The sequence below is a fragment of the Micropterus dolomieu genome, linkage group LG21 (assembly GCF_021292245.1).
Source record: "Micropterus dolomieu isolate WLL.071019.BEF.003 ecotype Adirondacks linkage group LG21, ASM2129224v1, whole genome shotgun sequence".
Taxonomy (NCBI): domain Eukaryota; kingdom Metazoa; phylum Chordata; class Actinopteri; order Centrarchiformes; family Centrarchidae; genus Micropterus; species Micropterus dolomieu.
Genome location: NC_060170.1, coordinates 24092541 through 24106461, shown reverse-complemented (window position 1 = coordinate 24106461; position 13921 = coordinate 24092541). Strand labels below are relative to the sequence as shown.

The window sequence follows — 13921 nt, the reverse complement described above, 5'->3', positions numbered from 1 at the left end:
TGTGTGTGTGTGTGTGTGTGTGTGTGTGTGTGGTAAGAGAGGGAGAAGAGAGAGCTAGTCTGTCAATGGCCCAGCAGTTGTGTTGAGTCCCAGGGGGTTGGCATGGATCTGCAAACTCACACTGCAGCAGTACAGCTACAGAGAGCATCAGCAGAACACACAGCACACCCACACAATCAGTTTGCAAAGACTTTTTCCAGAGCATACCTCAAAAATATGAATATGTCTTGATATTTTTAAAATTGTAAAATTAATCATTTAACAAGGCGGTGTATAAAGCCCATAGCAACTGATAGTTAATAAGCCAAAATACTCATGTCCTTATTATTTAATACATAGGGTAGTTTTACAGGTGTTTTATACAGAAATCACTTTAAGATAGAAAATAAAAGGTGATGCTTTTTACATGCTATGAAACCAATATTTCGTTTTGTTGCTTCATTAAAATACACATCATTAACACCTCCACTAAAATAAAAATCATCAACAAGGTGCTACACTGATCAGCGTGAATAGGCTATATCCTGCACAGGCAGGAGTTTTCTAAAGAGAAGATATCTCTTTAAATAGAGTGTCCTGGTGCTGACTAGTGAGTTTTCCTTCCCTCCTATATAAGCCCAGCGATCCCCTCCTGCTGCAGTCACTTCTCCTCCGGCCACCATGAGTTTCACGGTAGAGCACCACTTGTTCGGTCCAACCTCGTACCGCAAGGCTCGGCCTGCCTCCGTGTCCTCCAGCGGCTTTCACTCCCAGCGCCGCCGCCTCACCTACAGCCAGCCGTCCTCCGTCGACAGCTTTGAGACCTTCAACGGTGACATGACGCGGAGGAGCGAGAAGGAGATACTGCAGGCTCTGAACGACCGGTTCGCCGGCTACATCGACAAGGTGCGGAACCTGGAGATGCACAACCACAACTTGGAGGCGGAAGCGGCAGCTCTGCGGCAGAGCCAGGCCGGTCGCGCTTCGGTCGGGGAGCACTACGAGCGAGAGCTGGGCGACCTGAGGGGTCTCCTGCAGCAGCTGACCGGGGAGAAGGCCCGCGCCGCTCTTGAGCACGACCACCTGGAGGAGGACATCCAGCACCTGCGGGTCAGGCTGGAGGATGAGGCGCGAAACCGGGAGGAGTTGGAGGCTGCCGCGCGCGCCATGAAAAAGTATGCTGAGGAGTGCCGTCTGACGCGGCTGGAGCTGGAAAAGAAGCTCCGTTCACTGGAAGAGGAGGACGCATTCCTGAAGAAGAACCACGAGGAAGAAGTGGCGGAGCTCCTCGCGCAGATACAGGGCTCGCAGGTGAGCTTCGATATGCGAGACACGCTCAAGGCGGACGTCACCGGCGCACTGCGAGAGATCCGCTCGCAGCTGGACATTCAAGCATCCAAGAGCTCAACGCATGCTGAGGAATGGTTCAAAGGTAAGTTGGGTCGAAAGGGGAAAGTTTTAAAACTCATTTAGTGTACAGAAACCGAGAAACCTCGTCGTGCGCTTTTCAGCGTTCAAGGTAGTGTTCTCTGTCCATGGTGCTGAAGTCTAAAGGCACATCCCTGAGATTTCCACGTTAAAATTATAGGCTGTAGCCCAGACCTCTACATCTTTGCAGATGGTAGTGTTGAGACATTCATCACATTCCCACCCACCTGCCAGATCGCAAACTTTTACAAAAGAGACTGAGGAAGTTTAATTACCGGTTACAGACAAATTAAGTAAACCAAGATAATCTAAATAGAACATGCTGAAAGATTCAAATTTAAATAATATTATCTTCAGTTCCGCGTTCCTGTGGGTACATATTTGCAGCAGAATGATAATTTTTACTTAAAGCAAGCACTGCAGGGGTGAGATGGCGCACTGAGAGAAGGCTATGACTAATTTGCACTCTCACTCTGGGTAACAGTGGGTGCGTGCTGGGTGTGCCTCCAACCCTGAACCCGAACCTCTGCAAATAGGATCGCCGCTTCAAGGTCACTGTTCGCGGTAGGCAGACAGGACAGATGGGTGCTTCATCACTCGGCTCGTGCTTTAACAGTCATCCTTTCTGATGTCTTGACTGGAGTTAACCATGGACGTGGAAGTAAGCCACACATGTAGATATGATGCACAGACTTACTGACGCACGGCAGTAACCGAGACACCATCTTCTTGTAGCCCCTGTGAGAATCCTCCTCACCATTATACTGCAAGAAGACGCGAGATTGGATGCACACAGTGCTGCTGATCTTTGTGGTAGGCTACAATACAAATACGAAATTGACAACTTTAAAGGCCAGGAAAGGGTTTATCTGGACAGCAACTGCATGCCACAGAATATTAATGATCTCAAGATTTACCTGCACTGTACATCTACATGCTGATTTGATAAAACCAGTAAAAAAAAAAAAAGTTCCTACAGAATGACCTTCCCTGTGTCTTGTCCAGCTGACTTCAGCACTGTGGCTCCTTCACGCTTGGAAGAGGGAGGTAGCTGAGTCAGACTGACTGACAGATGGACACTGTCAAGGTTACTCAGGCTCCCAATGGTGGCTGTCTGCTCTCTGAGGCCTTGTGGCCAGAGGACAGGTCAAATGTCTCAGGGAAAAGATAAAACAAGAATGCATGCATATAGACTGTATCAGAGTGTTCTCTGTAGTTGTAGGTTGTTGTATATGGAGGTCACATCAGACTGTTTTGGGACAATGGCCAGTCAATGGTGTGATTTCTAAACTGTGCACATTCTTTGGTGTGTCATTCCTGCAGTGCGTATGGAGCATCTGTCTGATGCTGCCAGGTCAAACCAGAATGCAATTCGTGGGACCCAGGAGGAGATCGCCGATTACCGCCGTCAGCTCCAGAGCCGCACTATTGAGCTGGAGACTCTTAGAGGAACCAAGGAGTCACTGGAGAGGCAGCGTATGGAGTGTGAAGACAGACACCACAATGACCTCAACTCACTACAGGCAGGGAATCAACACAAATATCTTACTTGTCTCTCATGGAGAAAACCAGAAATGCACATTCATGATTGCACATATCCTATTGACCTGTAAGGCTACGTGTTTTCATTTTGCAGGAGACCATCAATCAGCTGGACAATGAGCTGAAAAACACCAAATGGGAGATGGCCACCCAGCTGAGAGACTATCAGGAGCTGCTGAATGTGAAGATGGCTCTAGATATCGAGATTGCTGCTTATAGGTTGGTCAGGGTTTAAAACCACACATTCATTTCTTCATTCTTAATGTGAAACATTATAGATGTTTTCACTGACTGTGTCTTTGTCTTTAAAAAGGAAATTACTGGAGGGAGAGGAGAATCGTTTTGTATCAGGAGGAAGTCCGTACTCCTACCTGGAAGGCAGATTCTCTGCCCACTTCAAAGTGAAAGGAGAGGAGATCTCAGACACTGTCATCGTGGAGGAACAGACAGATGAAACCCAGGTGACAGAGGTGACAGAGGAGGCCGATGAGGAGGAAGAGGAGGGAAAGAAAGAAGAAGAGGCAGGAGAGGAGAAAGAGGAAACCAAAGAGGAAGAGGGAGAGGGTGAGGAAGTAGAAGACAAGGAGGAGGAAGGAGAGGGTGAAGAAGAGAAGGAGGAAGAAAAGGGAGAAGGGGAGAAGGATGAGGAGGGTGATGAGAAGGGAGAGGAAGAGGAGGCAGGTGAGGAAGAAGAGAAGTCCAAATCTCCAGAAAAGGCTGCATCCCCTGCTTCAAAATCTCCTCAACCTAAATCCCCTGCTGTCAAATCACCAGAATCTAAATCTCCACAAAAATCACCAGAATCTAAATCTCCACCAGCCAAATCCCCAATGCCCAAATCACCTGCCAAGTCACCTGCAGTCAAATCCCCTGCAGGAGATGAGTCAAAGTCACCTGCCCCAAAGTCACCAGTGTCTAAATCCCCACAGAGCAAATCCCCTGAATCGAAATCTCCTCCTCCCAAGACCCCCGAACCAAAGTCTCCAGAAAAGGAGAAGGCCAAGCCTGCTGCTGCCAAAGACACCCCTAAAGAGGAGAAAAAAGAGGAGAAGCCTCAGCCAGTCAAGGAGGAAAAGGAGAAAGAGCAACCTGTGAAGGAGGAGAAGAAGCAAGAGCCTAAGGAGAAAGAGCCAGAGAAGGCAGATAAACCTGATACAAAGAAAGACACCAAGACGGATGACACTTCCAAACCTGCTGCACCTAGCAAGCCCGCAGAGGACAAACCTGCCTCCAAAACTAAAGAGAGTGCTCCCCCTGCCAAGGAGGAGAAACCCTCTGCTCCTAAACCAGAGAAGGCCGAGCCTGAGGCAAAGCCTGCCCCTAAACCACAGCCTGAGAAAACAGAGGGCAAGAAGGAGGAGAAGAAGCCAGAGGAGAAGTCCGCACCTAAAGCTGAACCCGAGAAAACAGACAGTAAGAAAGAGGAGAAGAAGCCAGAGAAAAAGGAGAGCAGTAAAGAAGAGAGTAAGGAAGTGAGGGAAGAAGGGAAGACAGAAAAAGCAGAGAAATCTTCTGGCACTGAGTCAAAGGAGAGCAAGGAGGAGAAGGCCAAGAAGTAAGACTGGATACACTGTGTTTCAGGGCATGAGGATAGGAAGAGGTTGAGATGCCAAAGAACTATGAGGGAGTAAAGAGCAGGAGAGAGGGGCGGGATGTGCCCAGCTGTCCAAAGCAAAGCAGGTGATAGTATGTAAGCAATAGTGATTTCTGTAGCAAATAATCCCCTGCTCCTTAAGTATGGCCATTACACCCCCCACCCCCATGCTTCTGATGTATGACTGTAGTGAATGCAGAATGCTCTAAACTCTTTATCTGAATGTGACAACTGCCCTTAATAAATAACAAGTGCATTTAAACTCAATCCCGCTGACGGGGGCCGCAGAGGCCTGCTGTACCTACACAAGCCTTCAAGGGTAGTGATGTCAAAACAATGTCAAGCTAAAGATTGTGACAGCTATTGAATATAAAAATGTATATTTAAGCAGATACAAACGTCTATTATATTTACAAATAGATGAGTAAGAAAGACTTGAATTTTGCTTGTTGTGCACCTTAATGCAGCTTCTCCTGACCGGTGAACTGCAGTGTCTCACTCTTCTGGTCTGCAATGCTAGGACAACCATGACTGTGCTATGTATAAACTGCTGAGAATATGCAATATAAAAAAGACAAATAAAGAACGAAGAATCAAACACAAGAAACTTCTAGAGGTTTTCTTAATCTGTTTACACTGCAAATAAATCTGTAGCACATTGACTTTAGGTGAAGATTCATGAAGGAGAGGCACACGATGTGAGGCCGAAAGTTAAATGCTGCCAGAAACTGCACTGCATTGCGGCTGAGGAGAGAGGGAGCAGTACCCACCCACAGCAGCCAGAGCACCCTTTCCTCTCAGACACAGCGCTCGTGTGTAAATCAGCAGCAGTGCTGCTTGCTTGCACAGAACAGGCTTGACTTCCCTCTCAGCTCTGCCTCACTGCAAACATGTAAAGTTCACACGCTGAAGCATATGTTTTATAATTATACATGACTTTATAGTATATAATCATGTATAATTATAATCCTTTCACCCTTCCCACATTTATCTCATTAATTCATAAAGACCATTATTATTAGTAATGCAATAGTTGAGTATCATGAGTTATGATTAATACAGAATAGGCCTTCACTTTTGAAACCATACAAAATCAATGAGCAAACACAAATCCTCCCAGGCATTTTTGGTCATGAATTACAGTAGTATTTAAGCTACTCATAAATTTCCACAATCTTTCACTTAAAAGGTATAGCTACATTATCAGGTTTTACAGACAAGTGCAGCAGCCAATCCATGTCTATTAAAAGCAGCTAACAGTTAATTTAAAGCCACAGAGAATCCTTTTTAATGGATACATTATTGAAATTTTGGCTGACGCTGGAAGGATTTCTATCCAGGCATGCTTTCAGTGTTCCCTTCAAATGCAATCTCATTGCATCCGAGAGATGGCTTTGTATTAATGGGATCAGCAACCACATTATAAAACACAACAGGTGAAAAGTGTTACTTTATGAAATAATCAGTAGGCTTTTGGAATTAACAGCCAAGACAAGCTATCTGGCTTCATTTGGTTTGAACTCATTCCCTGATCATTTGTCACAAGAAGAGTTACTTTGCCCTTTGAGAATCAGAATCAGTGGCCTCATCTTCTGCTTCTAATAAGCATAAGATATCCATTCATCCCTGAGGCATTGTCTGGATTAGGTTTCATCCTGGATTTGCACTCCGCTGCGCCAGAAAAGAATACTTCTGTAGCCTGCTGCTAGCTAATCATAAAATGAGCTTGATGGAGTCAGTATCCATCATCCATCAATCAGTATCCTGCATAACAACCTGTTTGTCTTCCATTACTGGATCCAGGATGATAAATGAAAGGTCAAAGGCTAACTATACCAAGTATCATATTCCACAGACATAGTTCTCTAGGGAAATGACTCAGCTCGCTGTAGCACTGAACCACAATGGCATAATAATCAGCTATTGCAGACGATGCCTATAAATAGAGCAGCAGAGAGAGGTGAAGGTAGAGAGGTAGGCAGATTGATAAAACAGAAACATTTGAATTGCACAACAAAGCATGGATGCAACAGAGCCTTAACACACTCATTCAAGAAAATAACACTGTAATGTTTTTTTTATTTATTTTCAACCTGTTATAAAGACATTTAAAAATTGATACTCTGTCTCAAAGAGTCACAAAGGTAAACTTGAGGGAGTTACAGTTGTAAAGTACAGTGGGGAGATCACATATAGATTTAGCGATGACTGAAAAAGCCCTGAGGATGGTTGTACTTGAATGGCTTCAGACGAGTTGGGCCCCTGAGAAAGAGAAAGATGTCAGAGATACAGTAAATCTATTCAGATATGACAGTGTCTTTGACCAAATGTTGGTAAAGAGTTTAATTGCTTCTTGTGACCATGTACCTGACAGTGCGCAAGCACATCTTCTCTCTGGGAAACTCTCTTGGTCCCTCCACGCTGTCGTCTTGACCTTCAGTCTCCAAATACACGTCGAGGCAGACACACAGGCGAGAAATCTGATTGGTCAGGAGCTGGTGTCCTGGGCGCGGACCCTGTAGCTCATTTTTGAACACATTGATCTCGCTCTCCATGGCCTAAAAAAAAGGAACAAATGAGTCAGTTGGAGGCAGAGCACAAGCTTATGGAACATAAGGGATCAATACTGAAACATGTTCATACTCGAAGGTTGTCATCAGTGCGTCCAGTGCGCTCTCCCTTCCAGCTGAGAGAGAGGGAGAAAAGAGGAGAGACTTCTGGGTAACGGGGACTCAGCACCACAGCAGCCTGGAGACGAGCTGAGGAAGAAAAAGATAGAGGCAGATGGTTTAAAAGAAACAAATTATAAAAAAATCAAGTTATCAATATTGGCCAATTCTATCATCAGTGTTAGTATTTACCTGTGCCCCTCTCCACCACACCCATAAAGTACATATCTGTCTCCTTTGCCAGTCCAGCATCAGTCACATGACGTGTATATGGCAGATCCTACCAAGAAAGGGAAATATCACTTTGAGTCATGTGCTGCACGAGGTGTATTTTTGGATCCAGGTGATCCTGTACATGGGTTTATGTGTGTATACCGTGTACTCCAAGTGAGTGATAGTGGTCCAGCGAGCTAAACGGGAGATGATCTTGGCAGGAAAGAGGTGCTGACACTCACTGGAGACTGGGATGATGCTGTGCTCTGAGGACAGGAACGCACACACAATCTCAGTCAAAATGTCCCATATGTTCTTTAGATCTATTTAATGTGTGGTCGTTAACATATAACGTACCTAAAGAGGCAAACTGTTTGTGCAAAGCCAGGCGCGACTGGACTCGCCCCCTCAGCAGCTTGATGGTGCTCTCCATTTGGCTGGCACTCAGAGAACTGCCCACATGCACACCCTGAAAAACAAGAGCATACACCAACATGATACGGCTGTAACACACAGAAACTGGGCTCAAATGGGATAAAACTTGATTTCAACAAGTACCTCTGAGGTGTCTTTGGGAAAATGTAGTCCTCCGAGACTCTGAACCCACATGTAGGGATGGCCCAGCTCCTCCACATAATCAGAAAAGCAAGCAATCCTAAAGAAATGATGGGTTAAATTCTGCTGGAATTTTGTTCAATTCAATGGTGTGATTCACTATACATCTTATTTACTTCAATTATTAGACATCCTCACCCGACTTTATCAAACTGGTAGCGATTAGCTGGATTGGGTGTTTCTCGTCCCTGGTCGCTGGTGTAGAGACAGCAGAGCAGAGTGTCTGATTTCAGCAGGTCCCTGCAAAAGAAGACATCATTAGACTTTCTTTCACAGACACAGAGAGGGAGACAAATGTCCAAACACACACACACACACACACCCTGCGCTGATGGCTGCGTTGAGGTCTGTGGAGGTGGAGACCTTGGTCTTGACAGTCATAATGTTCAGATTCATCAGGTAGCAGAAGTAGAGATGGAGGATGCTGCCATCTGTGGAGACATGATGGATAACACACGGTGATGAACAGATCCATTACTAGCTTAATTCAATACTCTTGTCTACCTCCATCTTTTTATTAATTCTCCCACTGAAAACCCCCCAGGGTTTACTTTACACAGCAGCACATTAGAGAGTAATAAGGGGGTGTGGTCATGACTGTAGCAAGCAGCATCCAGGGGATACATACTATGCTGATGGTATTCTTTCACGCTCAGCTCTGTGCAGTCACAGTGTACTCAGCGACACTTTGTCACTCACGGACACCTACACTGCTCAGTTTTTGCTTTTACTGCAGTAAACCAACTGCTGCAGCTGGCAGCAATAAAGGTAAGCGGTGAGAGGGAAGGCACTAGAAATAAAGGCAGACGAAAGAAAGACTGGTGATGAGAAAATACGCTTACAGCATGTGGTAGGTGCTGCAGATCCAAGCTGCTGCAAGCGTCTCTCTCACCTCCCTCCCTCCCCCCCTTTAGGTAGAGTTACGCCTGCAATGCAGATCTCCCTATAATCTCTCACTATTCCTTCTATTGCCAGTAGAGGGAACATGAGGGTCAAGTGGTGTCATGACATCATAGCAGAGTGGGTCACACTTACTTTCTTTCATGTACTATCTGGTAGGTATAGTTACCACAATACACTCAACTATGGTCACATTACAGGGAATGTAACACAGATGACAGAGAATGTGTCTGCCTCCACAAAATGCACGGACCTTTTTGATGCAGGCACTAAAATTTTAAGTCATGAAGAATTTAGAATGAGTTACCTTTACACTTGAGTTCTAAGCAGAGAGACAGAGGGTGCCTTTTCAGCATCTCCCGTCTTTTGTCATCCAGCTGGCCACCTGTAGTTGGCCTTCTCCTCTTCTGTCAAACAGACAACAGAAAGCAATGGTAACAGGAGATGAGAAGAAAGAAGGCAAAACAGCGTGCATGTTTGACATTGTGCCATCACAAATATATTTGAAAAACCATTTGCAATAAATTCCAGCTGCTTACAGGAGAAACATGAGAGTCACTTAGCATCGTTAGCATTTTAGCCCACTACTATTACAGATAAAAAGGGAGAGAGGCAAAAGCAAAGGAAGGGCTGAAAGTAGTAAAATTGAAAACAAGAGGATCAGCGGTTATATGCAGACAGTAAAAGGCCACACACAGGTTTTAACAAATGACAAATAATGTATTCCTAAATCAGTCATTTAGAAAATACATCAGAGAAACATCCTGGGAGACTGACAGCAAAAACGAGCAGTGGTTTGGTGCAGAGTGTGCACGCCCGAGGTGGGTTCAGGTTACAGTCACCTAGCCATTCTTGGTAAATTTTCCCAGAATCCCCCAGTTGGCACCCGTCCGGATGGAGGAAGCGATCAATAGCTGCCACTTCCCAACCGCCCCGACCAAAATGTATGACAGCTAGGGCTTCAGGAACAGTTTGTGTGTCCATTAGCAGAGACAGGTATATTAAGAAATCGCTGAACTCATTGACCTATGGGTGTTAGCATCTGTGTGTGTGTGTGTGTTGGGAGTAAAGCCAGTCCTTAGACTCACCGTTTTCTCTTGCTCTTCCTCTGCGTCTGAATCACTCTCATCATCTAGATGAAACCAGAACACATTTTATGTTTATATTAAGCAACACTGAGTATATCAGAAAAATCAACTCCACAAGAAGGACATGTGTTCAATGTGCACATGCTGTATGTGTGACGACAGGCATGTACAGTAGTGTTTGTACCCTGGGAATCTTCTGGAGGTTTGGACAGCGCCTTGGCCTCATCCACATCACCACTGATTGAGACAGTCAGGTTCTTGTCTGAAATGGAAACAAGAAGAATTCACTGACAATCTGAGCTTACATCCCACAAAGAAAAACTCTACGTTGTCTTGAAACATAGGATATTCTCTAATGTTTTCTTACCACAGGCTTGGCCATAGGCATTGGCTTGAACAAACAGGACGTAAAGAGGTGGAGGCAGGTGGCGGGCAACCTCTGTCTGTTTCTGAGTCTGTTCAAAAGGCATGGACAGGTACTGCTGCACTGGGAGAGAGGCCTGTGAAAGAAGAGCGAGAATACAGTCATTCAGAGCGTCGATAGATGGTGTCCATTGGTGGTCCAGAAGTTAAGACCTTCACTTCAATGAAGAAAAAACATTAATGGGACTCTATAGAATACTTTTGCTTAAAATTAAATCAATCACTGCTCCAAACAGCTGAGACTGTCTGGAACAAGAGGGACAGTGTGGTCCTATCAAAGCTCAAAACCTTTAAACAGCATCCAGACAGTCGTTATACCTGCATGATGGCAGTGAGTCCTGGCTGCAAACTTGTCAGATGTTCCTTCTTCACCTCGATGCTCTTCTGGATCTTCTCCTTCGTGGCCTGTGACTCCTTGTATTTCTCGGCCAACCTGTATCCAAGCACAAACTTCACTGTTGCTCTGTGTTCCCTCAAGACTATTTTTTGACCACAGCGTGCTACTAATGTAAGTTTGCATACCTTTTCCTCTGTTCAAGCTCCCAGTCCAGTCGTGCCAGTGTGAGTTGGTGGGGATCATTCTTTGTGAGTTGAGGCCTGGAAATGTCCTGTGGCGCCTCCTGGTAAAACTCTTCCTCAGACACCAAGTCTATTTCCTCATGCTTAGACCTAGGTCAGGGGAAAGTATGTTAACTAAGCATTGTGAGGTGAATTCTGTGTATGAAAAGGAACTATCCATAAAGTTTATTATCATTACCACTGTGGAACCATGCGTTTCTTAAAATATGTACATGAACAGTGGAAGTACCAAGTCATATTTACAAGCTTTACTCCACATGAGCAACTTTTTGTATAACTAACTATAAATTTACAGCGTGTTTTAAGGTGAGTAATACTTCTTCACCCAAGGACATACTGACTGATTTGATGCTGGCTTTATTTCTAGGGCTTGATGTGACCCAACTGCCACAAGTATTTTGAAACCTCTTAGGTTTTTGTTCTTATTGTGTATAATGATGGATAACTTTAGTAGAATTTCATGGGACATAATTATGCTTGTTCTCAAGTATGTGCAAAGCAAAGGCCGGTCTACTTGAATGAGATATTTTGTACTAACTTGAACTCCAGACACTTGCTGATCTCCTTCTGAAGATGCATAACTTCATACAGCAGGTTCTGTAACTGAAGGTGTAGCACATCCACTCTCTGCTTTGCCTGAAAGGAAAGAAACGGTGGTTAACCATGGTGACACTGGAAATAAATACATGCCAAACATGCCAGGAATCTGAGCCAGGATTCTGTAAGAACATCAATAAATAGGATCCGAAACTGGATTGATACATTTTCAACAAAAACAAACCCGAGGTGTAAGCTTTCTTTGCTGTGTACAGTGGCAGCTACGGCGTTTAGGTGTTATTAGTAGAAACAAAGTGCTTGGTGTTAAACTTGCTTTTCCTGATCAGCACAAAAGGGAGTTGAGACAGCACTTTTTCAGCATATGAATGGAATAGTGCGAACTTAACATAAGCTGGTATTTATTTTAATTTATCATAAAAGCTGGACAGCATTGGAGAGTTGCATGGGAGTTACCTCGTGTGTCTGGTCTCTGCCTCTCTTTAGTCGCATGTGAGCTAGACGATTAAGTTTTTTCAGATTCATGAAGTGTATGCAACTCTGCATACGTCTCTTCTCCACCTCAGCACACTGAGAACAGATACAACTAGTTAGACTTCATTATTATGGTGAAAAAGACACAATCAATTTAGCCTCATATCATTTATACTATGTTGTGATGTATTAAAGTTACTAGTACTTCAACCTGTATGTATAAAGTGTGTTTATTACTGTCAAAAAGTGACAAGGTGTATCGTAAATATAAGATTCTTACCCCTTCTTTGGCTCCGTTGGCTTTAAGATCCTGGATTTCACCCATGAGTGTGGCTAAACTCTCACATGACTCTTTGTACTGCAGATAGTCCTGCTCAGGGTCCCTGCTGTCCAGCTCCACCTCCTCACTATACACACGCACATCCTGGAAAAAAATAAAACCCTACATCAGTATACACAGTATATCAGAATCAGAATGAGGCTTATTGCCAGGTACATTTTCACATTCACAGGAGGAATTTGCCTTGGTATGTATTGGTGCTCAGCAGTACACATGAACATATATTAACTCCTTTGAAGTTCTCACTCTTAAAGTTGGAGGGCTGCAACCTATCATATTTGTTATAATTTAATCGCCCCCCAAAACTGCCTGGAGGATTTTTATCAGAACTTCCTGAATTTTTATCTACTCTGGTTTTAAATTATGACAGAATTGTTCTTTGTGGCGATTTTAATATTCATGTTGATGACCCCAACAATGTTAATGCAAATGACTTTTTAAATATGGCCACTTCTTTTAACTTCAAACAACATGTCAAAGGACAAACACATAACCGTGGTCATACACTGGACTTGGTTTTTACCCTGGGTGTCAGCATTTCCTCTGTGGAATTAGTGGACATGACCATATCTGACCACAGATGTATTGTTTTTAGCTGCGATTCGCCTGTTACTCATGCCGCCTCACCAAGCTCCGTGTGTTCTCGCTTCTTTAATGAACAAAGTGTTTCAAAGTTTTGCGCATTCTTTCAGAGCCAAAGCCAACACCTGTCTGATTCCAACACCAACAATCTGGTCGATCACTTCAATCATATTTGCTTGTCGTCACTAAATATTACTGCTCCTCTAAAGGTTAGGCCTACGTCTAAAGCTAGTAAGCAACCCTGGATAAATGACAGCATTCATAGCCTAAAAAGGGAATGCAGGAAAGCAGAGCGCAGATGGAAAAAATCCAGTCTCCAAGTCCATTACCTCAGTCTGAAGGATATATTAATTAACTACAATAACATGGTTAAGGATGCGAGAACACACTATTTTTCTGAACTCATTACTACACATAAACACAATCCCAGGTTTCTGTTTAAGACTGTGGATCAGCTGGTAAACCCAACCCCTCCTTGTGCCTCAGCTGGAAGTAATGATGACTGTGAATTGTTTTTATCTTATTTTACCAATAAGGTGGTGTCAATCAGAGCCTCTATTACCCCTGCGGCCTCTTACTCAGAGGTTCCTCACCAGCAACAAGAGAGTTTTAACCAGTTTTATCCCATCGACTTGTCTGAGCTTTTAAAAACAGTATCACAAATGAGAGTGTCCTCCAGCCCACTTGATGTAATACCTACAAAGTTTTTACTGAAAGTAATAGATTCTGTTGGGCCCCATTTGATCTCTGTTTTCAACAGCTCCCTATTTACTGGTTGTGTCCCTGATTATTTTAAAACGGCTTGCGTGAACCCACTTTTAAAGAAACCTGGTTTAGATCCCTCCCTCCCACAAAATTTTAGACCAATTTCAAAACTGCCTTTTATTGCAAAGATTCTAGAAAGAATTGTGTCCAAACAGCTGCTCACTGTACTGGAAAA

At 44.1% G+C, this 13921-nt stretch overlaps 2 protein-coding genes across 3 annotated transcripts in view; one reads left to right on the top strand and one right to left on the bottom strand.

Annotated features, from left to right (window-relative positions):
• Positions 1-5136, top strand: part of LOC123959815 (neurofilament medium polypeptide-like) — an 8760-nt gene extending 3624 nt beyond the window's left edge. The window contains exons 3-6 of one of the 2 annotated variants that reach the window (XM_046034103.1): positions 617-1411; positions 2731-2930; positions 3044-3168; positions 3263-5136. In XM_046034103.1, the coding sequence (XP_045890059.1) occupies positions 661-1411; positions 2731-2930; positions 3044-3168; positions 3263-4508 (2322 nt within the window). In that variant the 5' untranslated portion in view covers positions 617-660 and the 3' untranslated portion in view covers positions 4509-5136. Of the gene's footprint in view, positions 1-472; positions 1412-2730; positions 2931-3043; positions 3169-3262 lie in introns of those variants that run through there. The other variant, XM_046034104.1, reaches the window with a different exon arrangement.
• A 1466-nt stretch (positions 5137-6602) lies between these two features.
• thoc5 (THO complex 5) overlaps positions 6603-13921 on the bottom strand; it is a 9321-nt gene continuing 2002 nt past the window's right edge. The window contains exons 3-20 of the mRNA XM_046034628.1: positions 12340-12483; positions 12042-12155; positions 11569-11666; positions 10974-11120; positions 10770-10884; positions 10396-10528; positions 10213-10290; positions 10029-10072; positions 9248-9347; positions 8363-8471; positions 8179-8280; positions 7984-8080; positions 7783-7894; positions 7588-7691; positions 7405-7492; positions 7187-7302; positions 6911-7101; positions 6603-6805 (exon numbers count right to left, since the gene is read on the bottom strand). Coding sequence (XP_045890584.1) covers positions 6742-6805; positions 6911-7101; positions 7187-7302; positions 7405-7492; positions 7588-7691; positions 7783-7894; positions 7984-8080; positions 8179-8280; positions 8363-8471; positions 9248-9347; positions 10029-10072; positions 10213-10290; positions 10396-10528; positions 10770-10884; positions 10974-11120; positions 11569-11666; positions 12042-12155; positions 12340-12483 — 1956 coding nt within the window. The 3' untranslated portion in view covers positions 6603-6741. The remainder of the gene's footprint in view (positions 6806-6910; positions 7102-7186; positions 7303-7404; positions 7493-7587; positions 7692-7782; positions 7895-7983; positions 8081-8178; positions 8281-8362; positions 8472-9247; positions 9348-10028; positions 10073-10212; positions 10291-10395; positions 10529-10769; positions 10885-10973; positions 11121-11568; positions 11667-12041; positions 12156-12339; positions 12484-13921) is intronic.